Below are 14,555 nucleotides of genomic sequence, written 5' to 3'. Positions count from 1 at the left end.
CTCAATCACTATCCTGTTAAAGCATCACGTCAGATTTTCTTTGCTCTTGGGCACTTCCTGTCTGCTTGAAGAATTTCAGGTGTATTTGTTGAAGTAAAATTGATGGGGAGACAACGCAGTTAAAGGTGGATTGATTCATCCTATTCATTTCTTTTTTATGCAGTTTATACATAATTTTATTTTTCATTTTCTGAGTCAACAGATCTAATTTTTAACATTAGGTTTCATTAGAGACACAAAGGCACATAGTAGCCATGATAATCTTGATTTGGTGATCAACATTTACATTTCAGTGTTCCTGTTCTTCTTATAAGTTGGGGGTATAATGTTGTTTTACAACAACAAAATGGATCACACTTAAATAGGGCTTTATGCAATAGAAATCATCCTATTTATTTTTGACCAATTAGATTTTAGCCAAGTCTGGACCAAAGTCTGCTTTGGGTCAAGACATTAACACATCTATGACACCAAAGCTTTGGTCCCTGCCACCCACCAATCTGGTCCAACCAGCTACCTGGAAGGGGATCAATAGAACAACCCTGGGCAGGAGCTGCTTTTTGCCACCCAGGGGTTGTTGCACCAAGTACCACGAGTGTCTGCCTTCCCGCCAGCCCGTGTTCCCTGCAACGGAGCTGACGGGTCTGGCCCCTTGTTTGGCTGAATATTATTGCCTTGCTGTCTGCTGTTATTTCAACAGGCTAATCCAATAATGTTTTATCTCTTTCATTATACGGAGGCCGTATAATTTTCTTGAGTTATAATCTATCTTCTTTTAAGACTCCCCAGAGACAGAGAAGAGCAGTTGTCTTGGGTTGACAGGAGGCTCCCATGAAGCCGACACCAGCACATCCAGGCAAGCGCTGCCAAATTAAATTCTGAATCTCAATCACAGCCACTGCTTCTAATGGGAAATTTGAGTTGATTATGGAGATGACAGCCCAGGTTCACGTTTATTGCATTTAGCAGAAATTGTTTATCCTATTAAATATGGTCTTGAAGGAGAGACAATTGAATTGCCAAGCACCAGTGAATACCCGGGTGACGCCCAGGTGCTGCTAAACTGTGTAATAATTATATTCTTATTTGTGGGCTAAACTTCCCCCCATGGCTCTTTTTGCAAACAAATACATTTAGGAGGAGACTGAAACATAATGCGAGAATTAAACTAAATAAATGTAAACTGTACTTTTGGAGAATCCTGGCCACTGTCGATCACCCTGGTGTACCTGTGAAGGAGCTGGGCTGTCCAAGCAGCAGAGCCCCAGTGCTGTGGCTTGGCAGATGTCCTGAAAGCATGAGATACCTGGTGTGGGAGATTTCTGCATCCAAAAGAATGAACCTTTGAAATGCTGCGAGCTCCTCTGAGCACTTACCGTAGGGTGGGAGGCTTCCCGTGTGACCTTGGACTAATAACATAACATCTGTGGGAATAATAACTATTGTAATTAGTTTAACAATAGTAATAATAATAATAGCTGCCAATTATAGAGTGCTTCTCAGTTTATGAAGTCTTTTAACCTACATTATCTCATTTAATTTTTATCTGAGTTTGATGGGGTAGTTATTAATACAGTTGTCAGATGGCAGATAGAGGAAGCTTCAAACAGAAACCAGATCCTATCTAAGAATGAACCGTCTATGGAAATCAAGGTGGGATATAGAGGCCAGGAAAAAGCTCCTGCTGGCAGAGAATCCAGATGCAGGGAAGTGCCCTCTCTGTCTTTGGATGATGCTGGCCCCCTCCCCAGGACTTACGGGAAAGCCCTTGGTAGAGAGTGTGCCTCATACTTTTGAAGATGCTGAGCTGGTCCCCCTTGGGGTCTTCACATTTAGGAGGAGACTGAAATATAACACAAGGATTAAACTAAATAAATGCAAACTGTACTTTTGGAGAATCATGGCCACTGTCGCTCACCCTGGTGTACCTGTGAAGGAGCTGATGGAGAAATACACTGACCATAGGATCTTGCACACAGCAGTCCCACATTTGCCTGCCTTCCTGATTCATCCTTCAGGTCTCAGATTTTCTCTTCTTTTGGCCTTCACTCTTTCCATTAGTTTAGGAGATGATATAGTGTGAATCTGGAATATTCTTCAGCAACACCACACCAAAGACCAAGGGTTGACCATGTATTCAAACCCTGTTCTTCAGTAGGGTGCTGCTGGAAGGTAAAAACAAAAAATGTCATGGGGCCTGGAGGGAGGTTTCAGGGCCTTGAAGGAGATTGTGGGACCGTGGTCTGTCTCTTCTCTTCTTTGTTTTTTTTACTTCCCGACCATCATAAGGTGAGAAGGTGAGCAGCTCTGTCCAACACATGCTCCCTGCTGTGATGTGTTGCCTTACCACAAGCCCCAAAGCAATGGAGCTCTTTGACCATGGAACAAAAGCTGAAGTCATAAGCCAAAATAAACCTTCCATGTTTTTTATTATCTCGAGTATTTTGTTATAGTAACAGCAAGCTGACAGCACAGAAGAGATGTTTATTCTCTCTGTTCATACTTTATCCTGTACTTCCCTCATCGACCCTCATCACAGTGCACAGATAATCGGAAGCATAGATGTATTTTGTTTTACAGATTGCAGATACTATTAATAACATCATGTCTATCCACCAATGTTTCTAGACTTTGCAGACATTGTGTTATAACTTACTCCTTGGTGATCTCTTATTCCTTCACAAATATAATACCCTTAGAGGTAGGAACACTATACTAATATATCCTGAGGACCAGGCACAATGTTGGGCACTAGTGGGTGATCAATAAGTAACTGTTGCATGAATTAATGAACTAATGAAAGGGGATGAATTGGGGCCAAGGGAAGAACCTCCCCTTGCTGGTAAGAAACTTGAGTGAGTTGGTGGCATATGATGGTGGCATCATGAGACTTGGGACATAGCAACCCCAAAGATAGGGGCAACCTACACAGTGGTGAAGGGGACATACCTTCAGCTGGCTTTATAGGCAACATTGCAAAAGAAAAGTGAAATATAAGAGGAAGAATTATCACTGACATCAGGAAGGGGCTGACAGTGCATGTTTGGGGGTCGTGGTGGTAACACCCTCAGGGAGAACTACGAATCTCCAAGGAACTTTAGAAAGAAAGAGCACTGGAAGCTCTAATCATCAGTGGAGCACACCTGAGAAACACGTCCAGAGACTGTGGAGGAAACCAAGGTTCAAGGTTCTGCCCTATATGTGGCAGAGACAGGAAAGAATAACCTTTAAAAAAAAAAAAAAAACTCTTCTTCCAACCTTTTGCCTCAACCTCAGGTCTCTCATCTCCAGGACTAGTTTGAAACCTGGACCATGCACCTGAAATCTAATAGCAACACATTGAAACTATACACCTTAGGTCTTTGAGATTCTTGTTTATTAATTGTTATCATAAAATCAGATTTTTCTATGCAGTATTTTTCTCTTTGAGTCATCTTGCCTCAGCATTAAGCCAGACTCCAAAACTGAGGCATTCAGACACTCCAGGGCCTGTTTGTGAAGATGGTGTGATGTTACTGCTCAGGCAGAACTGGAGACAGCATAGACAGAGGGTAAGCAGAGAAGTGTTTAGACTTGTTCTCTGAAGCCAGGGTGCTACAATGGAGGCCAGGCTCTGGGATTCCCTATTTTTGACTGTAAGCAGGTTCTGTACCTGTCTGCACCTTCATTTCCTCACCTGTAAGATGGGGATGATGGAATTAGCAACCTCTTAGCATGTTCTGATCATCATCTGGATGCCTGTATTTCAGAAGACACCTTGGACCCATTCAGTTATAACTAGCTGTGTCATTTTCATGGTCACTTCCAGAGATTCTCAAAACACCAACAAGAACTACAGATTGTTGGGTTTAAAAAAAAAAGTCACTTAAAAGCCCAGCCTTGGTGGTGCATGCCTGTAATCCCAGCGGCTAGGGAGATTGAGTCAGGAGGATTGCAAGTTCAAAGCCAGCCTCAGCAATGACGAGATACTAAGCAGCTCAGTGAGACCCTGTCTCTAAATACAATACAAAATAGGGCTGGGGATGTGGCTTAGTGGTTGAGTGCCCTGAGTTCAATCCCCAGTACCAAAAAAAAAAAAAAAAGTCATTTAAAAAGCTTTAAAGAAATTTCAGTGCAACACCCACTACAACATGCGAGAACAAAAAGACATAAAATAGCTTAGCTCCTGGGAAATATCTTAATAAAGGACATGGAGGGCTTTTCTATCCCGAGCTCTGGGTTATTAAGGGAAAATGTAACAGCATAATAACTAATATTTGCAGAGGGCATTACCAGTTACAAAGAACTTTCACATACTTAATCCAGCTTAATCCTCTCAATGCCTGCAAGAGGAAGAATTTATTATCTGCCTTTGACAGGTGATGAGACAGAGCCTCGGAGAGACTGAGTGATTTGCCCAAGACCACACAGCTCATAAGCAACAGAGCTCAGTCCCAGGGCTGCTGCTGTTTGCCATGTTCACATCGCCCCCAACGACAGATACAGATCTGGCTTCACCCACAGGGCTGGTGCCCACCTGCCCGCTTGCATAGAAGGGATGAGAAAGGCCTCTGCTCTGACATCCCTGTGGCAGAGAAGCCACGAGGGTTTGGAGGTCTTTGTGGCAGACAGAGGGTTGAGACCTAATGCCACAAATTCCTGTGTGACTTTAATCACATCACTTATCTTCTCTGTGCCTTTTATCCTCATTGGAAAATAGTCACTCAGCCATGTGGCACAATCGTAAGGGCTAAATGATGTGACATGCACTAAAGAACGGCCGTTACCCCAGGGTGTCTGACACCCAGCAGATGCTCAACTGCTCCCCATTCTTGTGCCTTAAACAAGATGACCCTCACTAACTTCCGCCTCTTTTTTAGCAGCCTTGATCTTGTAGCCTTGAGCATGTAGATGCATTTCACAGCAAGAAAAGGGAGAAGAAACCGTGATCACATTTGCAGTGAGAAATTCTCAGAGGATCATCAAAGGACTCAAGCAGCTGGTGTGACATTCACCTCTGCTCAGGAGGCCACAGCGGAGCGGGCACTCCCATTATCGCGATGGGCTGCACCCACCAGTTATCTCGAGTCTACACCTTGCACCCCCAGGTGTTCCTTCATCCATCATTGGCCGTTGTCTGGTATCCACTCCCCCTTCCCCCACCACCTCCTGCCCGATGACTCCTCGTTAATAAGCCAGTTTGTTCACATCCTGAAAACTATCTGATTCTGGCCCCTTTTATCCCAAACACCATCCATCCATCAGCTGCTTGCTCCACACGCTTGGTTAGGAAAATGGGAATGGGGGAGGGAGACAAATCATAGATAAAACTTCTTAGCTGCTATCTCTAAAGAAATAGAATGGATAAATAGATCTGTCAGGGATGTATCATGCCACAGGACAGCAAAATCTATTTGTTAAAAACAGGTTAGGATGGGAGGATTTATCTCACATTTTAAACTGTTAATATAGAAGGGAAACATATTTTCCTTTATCTCTCCCAGGGGGTTGGGGGAAATCCCAAGGCCATGAATAAGGAATTTTAACTTGATTTGATGGACTTCTCTTCACTGGGGAGGCACTGGTAGACTCTCTATTGACTTTGTATAGAAACTGGGCTCTGCTGTCCTCCGATGCACTAATAAGTTTGCAGGATCCAAGAATCCCGGTGAGTGGCTTTCCAGAATGTTCTCTCTTACAAGTTCCTGCATGCAAGACACAAAGCCCAGTATTGAATGGAGAGAGAGAGAGAGAGGAATAACACCAACAAGAAAGCTCAAACATACCTAGCACTATGTTAGGTGCAGGGGCTCCAAAGGTAAACAGGAGCCCCCGCCTTCCCTTTGGGAAGTCACTGCGGGGGAGACAGACAAACAAGCTAGTGCATGGAAAACAGCCACAAGTGGGTGTGGCACCCGATAAGATGGGAAGTCATGCAAAGTGTCAGGGTTGTCTTTCTGGGCAAAAGCACAGCTACCTGTGTCCTGAAGAGAACAGGTAAGAAGCTGGAAAGGGGGGAGCCAGGGGTGGGGATGAGAGGTGCTTCAGGGAGTAACATGCACAAGCCCTGGAGGGGACAAAGGGCCTGAGCTATATGGGACGTTCAACTGGAAATAGTTCTTCATTCTACAGATATTTACCAAGACCCTGCTAAGGACAAGTCAGTTCTGGGATGACGTCATGGAAAGGCTTGTGTTGTGTATGGAAGCAGGCATACTACTCAGTTGGGGTTTCTATATTAATATATATATATACACCAGGTGGCTTGAACAACACAGTTCTGGAGGGTGGAAGTCCAAGCTCCAGGTGGTGGCCAATCCGTGTCTGTCAATGTTGCTTTTCCTGATAGCAGATGGCCATTTTCCTGTTGTGTCCTCATGTGGCAGATCGCAGTGAGGAAATGGGTTCTGCCATGTCTCTTCTTATAAGGGGACTATCTCACCATGACCTAATCACCTCCCAGAGGTCACATCTGCTAGTACCCATCCCATCTGAGTTAGGATTTCAACATATGAACTTGTGGGGGACACAAACATATAGTCCATAATATACACCCAGAAAAAGAAATCTATAATCTCAGGTAGTGATGGTTGTTGTGCAAGAAAACTAGGTCAGGGTGAGCCTTTTACATAGGGCAGACAGAGAAGGTCTGTGGAGAGGTGATATTTGAACAGAGACTTGAATAGAATGAGGAAGGTCATGTAGGGAGCAAGTATTTCAAGCAGAGGGACAACAGGTTCAAAGGCTCTGAGGTAGGGCAGGGCCTGGCTTGTGTGAGGCACAGCCAAAAGGCCTGCATGGTGGGGACAGCATGACCAAAAGAAGGACTGGATGGGAGGAAATGAAGTCAGAGGAGAAGTGGGACTGTCATAGAGGGCTTTGTCCATCACATGAGGGGCAGTAATTTCCTTATATAGTGGGCATATGGAGCCTAAGAGAGAAAGGTGGAGTGAGTGGTACATTGGCCTCAGATCAGAAAGTTGTGAATCCAATTTGAAATGCTGTGCCTTTATAACAATAGTTATGGGGTATTGAACCCCTCCCTCTGACTATACCCAAAAAGCACCCCAAGGTAAATGGAGAGGGGTCTGGGAAGTAGCTATGGGGGTCTCCCTCAGACCTAGCACTGGCTGGAAAGGCCAAGTGACTGTTGTGGTTTAGATGAGGTGTCCCCCAAAAGCTCATGTGTGAGACAATGCAAGCAGGTTTGGAGGAGAAATGCCAGGGTCACAGCCTTTACCTAATCAGTGACTTAATCCCCATGGGTCTGAGTGGTAACTGGAGGCAGGTGGGGTGTGGCTGGAGGAAGTGGTTCACTGGGGGCGTGGCTATGTGGTATATATTTGTGTCTGGAGAGTGGAGCGTCTCTCTCTGCTTCCTGATTATCATGTGACCTGCTTCCTTCTGCCACACTCTTCCGCCATGATGTCCTGCCTCACCTTGAGCCCTGAGGAATGGAGACTGCTGTCTATGGATTGAGACCTCTGAAACCGGGAGCCCCCAAATAAACTTTTCCTCCTCTACAATTGCCCAGGTCAGGTCCCTTAGTCACAGCAGTGAAAAAGTTGACTAAAATAGTGTCATCCCCAGCCTGATGAGGACCAGCACCAGTACCCAAGGAGCATGTGCAGAAACTGCCCCAGCCTATGTCATGGTGAGGACTTTGCACGGGGCCATTTCCCCTACATTGTGCCCCAGTGGCTTGTGCTGCCTTTCTGACTCTTGTTGGATTCCAAGACTCTGCAGGGTGCCCGCCCCTCCTCCAGACTCTTTCTGCTCCCCTGGCTGGGCTATCTCCCACAGCCCCCTGGGCTTCTTGCTGTCCGGGGAACCATCACCATGGTTCACAGATCTCTTCCACCAGGCTCTGCATCATTCCTGGTCTGGGACCATATATGACTTCTCTGAACCTCCAGCACCTGGCATGGGGCTGGCATTAGAGGTCACCTGAAGGTCAGTTGCCCGATTCAACAGTGGAGGGGCAGCGGTGTAAATTTTCTTTGTGAGAGAGAAGTGCCCTCTGCTAATCCCCATCCCACCCCTTCCTCTCCATAGAGTCGCCCTGCCACGGCTCATTGCTGCAGCGTGGCTTTTGAAGCCTTCCTTTTCTCTCTGTCCATTTCCCTCACCCTAAAGGCACATCGTTCAGAAGAGATTCATTGAGTGCTGAGCTCTTTAGATCTTCCTCTCTCTCAAGGAAAAAAAAAAGAAGAAAGCTCTTCTTATTGCTTTTCTCTCTGTCATTAATTTACTTTTCAAAAGACACCTTGTCAAGCTGAAGATTATATCTTTAAACCTTGTGTTTACACCCACTACCTATAAACCCTGAGATTACAGAGCTCCTTAAAGGACCGAGGAAGAATGTGCTGAGAGCATTTTATGCTTTTTGCTTTGTGGGAGCAAAGAATTCCTGAAGAAGGGAAGGCACCGATCTGGTAAAGGGCTGCTACCTTTGAAACAGCCACAGCTGCTGTATTTTAATTTCTAGAACTTCTGGGGATAGGCCTCCTCAGAGCAGTGGGACAGAGGCTGGCCTCGGTTCTTGGACTCAGAGGACAGGCAGATGGCATTGCCCAGCTAGTGGTTTGGGCTCACACTTGATCCAGATAGTTGCTTAAACCCAAAATTTCTCCAAATGCACCCAGATTACTACCCTGGTCTCCTCAGGAGCCTCCTTGCCTCTCATTTCTCCCCTTTATCATGCAGCCCGGGTGATCCTTCAGATCCCTCCACAGGCAGCCAACACACAGCAGAGAGAGAAGGGCTGGGTGAAGCGTGGGCTCCATAGAACACGGCCAATCCACAGCCCTCCAGCCCTGTGATGCTTGACCCAACCGTGCTGCCATCCAGTTTCCTTAGCTGTAAAATAGATCTCACAGGACAAACTGTAAGAGGTTTTTGATAAGACTAGATAAAATAGCACAATTTTTTTAAAAAATCATTTTTCTGCACTAGGGATGGAACCCAGGGTGCTTTACCTCTAAGCTATGTCTCCAGTCCTTTTGATTCCTTTTGATTTTTTTTTTTTTTTTTTTGAGACAGGGTCTTGCTAAGCACCCAGAGCTGGCCTCAAACTTGTGAGCCTCCTGCCTCTTCCTCCGGAGTTGCCAAATGAACATTTCTGTTCCTGCAATTCTGCTCATCACACACCCCATATGAGGCCTTCTCCACTCTTATGTGTTTTCAACCTTGGCTGCACTTGGAATTGCCTGGGGGAGCTTTTAAAACTCCTGATGTCTGGTTGCCACCTCCAGTGATTTGGATTTAATTAGTCTGGGGTGCAGCTTCTGGACATCAGAATTTATAAAACTCCTCAATAGGTTCTACTGTGCAGCCCAGGTTGAAACCACTGTTTCTAGATCAAGATTGAATGTCCTCTGTAAATTACCCACTTGGCCTGGCATATCTGGGCCCCAGTCACTTTCCAGCATGTAACTGCCACTCCCTGGTAAATAATGAATATAAATTAATTATTAATGTAAATTAATTGTGAGGATAAAAAAGTAAATTAATGACAGAATGAAAATCAGTAAGGAATTCGTCTTTCTTTTTCCTCCTTTCAGATAGAAGATCTAAGTTTATTTAGAAATAACTTCTAAACCATATTCTTTAATTAATAATGGTGATGATAATTTGCTGTGTGACAGGCATTGTGATAAGTGTTTTATGTACTTTGTTTTATTTTCTTGAACTATCTTTTCTATTCTCACACACACAAACACACACGGACATGCAAACACACACACAATATTCTGTCTCCCTGTCAAACTTTGTCTTGTGCTAAATTTCTAACTCAAAGATCACCTCCCTAATTACTGAATTCAAATATCCTTCAAGGTCTGGGTTAAACTCCTGCCATCCATAACTTACACACCAGGGGACAGATAAGTCTGTCTCCCTCCTGGCCACCTGCAGCATTTATGTTATGTGCCACATATTTGGGTATTAACTCAGTAGTTAATTCCCTGTGGGCTCTAAACTCTACTTGCTTCATGTATGCAGTCGGTCCTCCATATTCAAGAGTTCCTCATCTGTGGTTTCAACCAACCTGGGAAGGAGAATGGGTCAGGACTGTGATGGTTGTGTCTGACTAAACATGTACAGACATTTTTGCCTGCTATTATTCTCTAAACAATACGGTGTAACAACTATGAACACAGTATTTATAATGTAGTAGGTGTTACAAGTAATCCAGAGATGATTTAAAGTATACAGAAGGATATGCCCAGCTTATATGCAAATACTTTGACATTTTATATAAGAGACTTGAGCATCCATAGATTTTTGGTATCTATGGGAGGTCCTGGAACTGATCCTCTATAGCTTCCAAGGGACAACTGTAAATAAATCTATTACTACCCTAATAAGATTGTGGACTATAGAAAGCTATGAAGCACCAATACATATGCCAGTCTACACACCTAGTACCTAAGAACCTACTCTACATTAGGAATGTAGATTTGGCCTTCAGGGGTATAATAGCTTAGATCTGGAATGTTCCTCTAAAGTTTGTGTGTTGAAAGCATGGTCCACAATGCAAAAAACTTCAAAGGTGGCACTTTTAGGCAATGATCAGATCATAAGGGCTTTGACCTCATCAGTACATCAATCCATTGATGGCCAAAAGAATTACTGGGAGGTGGGACCTAGTTGGCAAGAGTAGGTCCCTGGAAGCATGCCCTAGGTTTATGTTGTGCTTGGCTGCTTTTCCTCCTCCTCCTCCTCCTCCTCCTCCTCCTCCTCCTCCTCCTCCTCCTCCTCCTCCCCATCCTCCTCCTCCTCCCCATCCTCCTCCTCCTCTCCCTTCTCTCTCTCTCTCTCTCTCTCTCTCTCTCTCTCTCTCTCTCTCTCTCTCCCTCTCCCTCTCCCTCTCCCTCTCCCTCTCCCTCTCCCTCTCCCTCTCCCTCTCTCCCTGCTCCCCTTCCCACCAGCTACCATGCGTCCAGCAGCTTTCCTCGGCTACACCATTCCACCGTGATGATTGCACCTCAGAGCTGGCCAACCATGGACTGAACCTCTGAAACCGTGAACCAAAATAAACCTTTCCCCCTTCAAGTTATTTTTGTCTGGTATTTTGGTGACAGCAATAACAAGCTGACTAACACAAGTGACACAAAATCTGGTACAGAAAACTAATAGAAAAACAGAAAATTCAGTGTCACACAGCGTGCCCTCTACCTGAGGCATGGCTAGAGTGCTGTGGGACACTAAGAGGGGCTGGTGTGATCGACTCTCCCGGGGATAGGTCAGGGAAGACTAGTTGATGGTCCCTGGTTGGACTCTCCAAATGAGATTGACTGGAAGATTGGGCAGTACAGATCTCATCTCTGAAATGGCCCTTGGATCCATTCGTTTGCTGACTAGTTCCCTGCTGTATTCAAGGCCCAGCCCTGGCTTCTGGGAATACAGTGCTATACAAAACAAACCTGCTTCCTCCCTCAAGTTTACCATCTCTTGGGGGAAAAAAAAGATTATAAATAGTTACAGGAGATATGGGACTGAGTATATGTGCTCTGGTCAGAATGTCTGTGTCCCCTCAAGTTTATACATTGGAGTCCAAACCCCAAAGGTGTTGGTCTTATTAGGATGTTGGACTTTGGTGGGAGGGTGATTGATTGGATCATGAAGGTGGAATTCTCCTGAAAGAGGCCCTAGAGAATCGGTAGTCCCCTCCGCCATGTGGAAGCACACAGCAAAAAGATGGTCATGGCTAAACCAGAAAGTGGGCCAGCCCCAGACACTGGATCTGCTGACAACTTGATCTTAGACTTCCGGCATCCAGAACTGTGAGAAAGAAATCTCTGTTGTTTATAAGCCACCCCTTTTATTGTTACAGCGACCTGAATAGACAAGGACAGAAAAACCATACTGCAAAGGGGAGGTGCTGCTGTCGCAAATATCTACAACAGACAAGCAGCTTTAGAACTGGGTAGTGGGTGGGGGCCGGAAAAATTTGTGGGTTCATGCTAGAAAAGCCCACGATGCCATGAATGATCAAAGAAAACGGATCTGTGTTGATCTGCATTTTCTCTCAGCTGAAAGAAAATTGGATCCAGTAGCCAGTGCCAGTGGCCCCCTCTGCAGCATCCAGCCCATGTCCCCCAGCTCAGCAGGCCCGGGTCTGCACTTCCCGCCCTGGGCATGAGGCACCTCCGTTCTGGGGTGCAGGGTTGTTGCACTCTCTCCTCCTTTCCTGGGTGCCTCCTCTGCACGCAGACCAGGAGCTCCAGCAGCTCCAGCGACCATCAGCTTTGGCTCCTGCAGAGAGAATTTCCCAGGAGAGGAAGAGGTTAGCCTGGAGGAAGCCACTGGCTGAAATGTACAGAGGGAGGGCCATCCTGTCACCCTGGAGTAGTGTGCAGTCCCTCGGTGGGGAAATGCCTTGGGGTAGCCCACCAAGACCTCTGTGCTCACTGCCTCACACTTAATTTGAAACTCGGGGGCAGAGTGAGAAGAGGCCACTGGGAACCCATCTCATAAAATTGGAATCTGCGATTCCATGGAAGATGGATAGCGGAGGGAGGCCGGAGGCAAGCTCCTCTGGAAGGAGGACAGCAAGACACTGGAGGGTGTGGCGAGCAGGGATACTGCCCAGCTGGGAATTCAGAGCAAAAGTTTGGCTAGATACCTCTCCTGAGCAGATGGCTGGGCTTTCCTATGAAGTTTTCCAAATCAACTCCCCACAGACTCTGATAATGGGGACACGGTGGGCAACAGATTCTCTGCATAGGACATCAGAATACATGCACTGACTGTGGAATGTCTGAAAATCCAGCACCTAGGATCCAGTCCAGGGGGTTGATTTCCTAACAGCGTCTCTATGCCTTTGGGCAACCCCATTTCTTCTCCAAGGCTGTTTCAATTCTATAACACGAGAAGGATGGACTAATCTATTCTTTTCATTATTATTTTTTCATCACTACTTTTTTTCCTAAATGAAATCTTCCACGGACCCCAACATTCAAGTCAGATGAAAGGAGAACTGTTCTGTTTGAAGCTGGGGTGTTTATCAGGCTCACCCGCCTCCTCTGGGGCAGCCCTGAGGACCCCAAGCCTCCTCAGATCCCAGTGTGAGTATCATTGGGTTAGATTATCTCCATGTCCCTTCCAGCTCTGTAATCATGCTCCCTGATGGGGCAGCCACAGCAGAATTCTCTGTCTCTGTTTCTCCCATCTCTGTGACTTTGTTCCCAGAGGCAATGTTTTGCTGGGAAGACTCCTAGGGACTCTAATGGGTCTCCATGGTGGTTGACGGACTCCCCAGCCTTAGATTCCCTTGCCAATGTATTCTCTGTCAGGCTGAAAGTTCAGCTCAATAGTCCCAAGGCCACCTGACATCCATACCCTGCTTGGAAAAAAGTTAATGAAGTACCTGAAACCTACTGCATGTGACAGGAACAGATATAGAAAGACTGGGGCTTCAAATGCTTCCTCTGTCCCCAACCCTACCCAGGTCACAAGCATCATGCTAATTCCATATGTATGACTTGACTCGGAGATTTCAGGAGTGGAAGAGACCCTGAGACCATCTCACCCTACCATCCACTGGATGAATGAATCCCTTCTAGAACTTTCTGACAAGTGGACAGCCTTCTCTCTCTCTTACTACACACATAGCACAGTGTGTCTGGAAGAAAATTGATCCTCATTTAAACCAAAATCCCTTTGCTCTAATTTCTCTTCATTAATCCTACAACTTCATATCTGTAGCCACACAAAACAAGTCTCCTCCCTTCCCACATGGTCATTTGCAGGGGGACTTTTCCCTCCTGAATCTTCTCCATGCTCTTCCTCCTAGGACACAGGTTTGAATCTTCCAGATTCCCTTAGTTGCCAAAGAAGACTTTGCTTGGCCAATGTCTGATAAAGCAGGCACCAAGAGCAAAGCTCCTGGGATATCAAAGAAGCACCTCATTCCAGCTCTTTACTTCTATTAACCTAGCCCTTTGCTTTGGGGACATCTGTTGGTATTGAATGCTTGGTCCATTTTCTTCAGGTGGCTGTGGAGCCACACACCTCACCACCACCCCATTCCACCCTGTGCTTCAACAATTTGTTTTATGGACCAGAGTATCTTAGATTTACCCACAGACTTCCTTTACATGCTCTTCCTTACAGCAGCCAAATGAGATTGATTTCTACATTGCTTTGGCAGCCCGTGTGTTTTGCTATCATTCTGTGCACCATAGAGAAACAGTTTTGTGTTCCTGGAAAGTTGGAAGCTTAGGTAGTGGGACATGCATTGAGATTCTTGGAGCTCAAAGGAATGTAGATTGGAAAGTTAAGTGTCAGAAAATAGTGCAATAGCTGGGATTCATATCCGGGTCCTCACGCTTCATCTTCCCAGCACGAAGTTTTAACTCTTCCTGGTGTCCACTGGTTCATGCTGCAGCCTATACATTGAAACCTACTTGCCCCGATCTCGGTTTGGGTCTTGACTCCAGGCTAGTTTAGGAGTGCAGTGACAACACTTGTCCCTTGTAGGGGTTGAATTGTGTTCCTAAAGAAGACATGTTCAAGTCCAAATCCCCATTCCTTGTGAACGTAACCTTGTTTGGAAATAGGGTCTTTGCAGG

The 14,555-nt window shown here is 45.7% G+C and overlaps 1 protein-coding gene across 1 annotated transcript in view; it reads right to left on the bottom strand.

Annotated features, from left to right (window-relative positions):
* Positions 1–11,783: 11,783 nt before the first annotated feature.
* C8a (complement C8 alpha chain) overlaps positions 11,784–14,555 on the bottom strand; it is a 59,308-nt gene continuing 56,536 nt past the window's right edge. Inside the window, exon 11 of the mRNA XM_046451004.2 lies at positions 11,784–12,237. Within this exon, the coding sequence (XP_046306960.1) occupies positions 12,086–12,237 (152 nt within the window). The 3' untranslated portion in view covers positions 11,784–12,085. The remainder of the gene's footprint in view (positions 12,238–14,555) is intronic.

This window comes from Marmota monax, unplaced genomic scaffold (assembly GCF_021218885.2).
Source record: "Marmota monax isolate L192 unplaced genomic scaffold, Marmota_monax_Labrador192_F-V1.1 WCK01_AAM20220418_F8-fsc00023, whole genome shotgun sequence".
NCBI classification, from domain to species: Eukaryota; Metazoa; Chordata; class Mammalia; order Rodentia; family Sciuridae; genus Marmota; species Marmota monax.
This window is presented reverse-complemented; position numbering and strand designations above follow the sequence as displayed.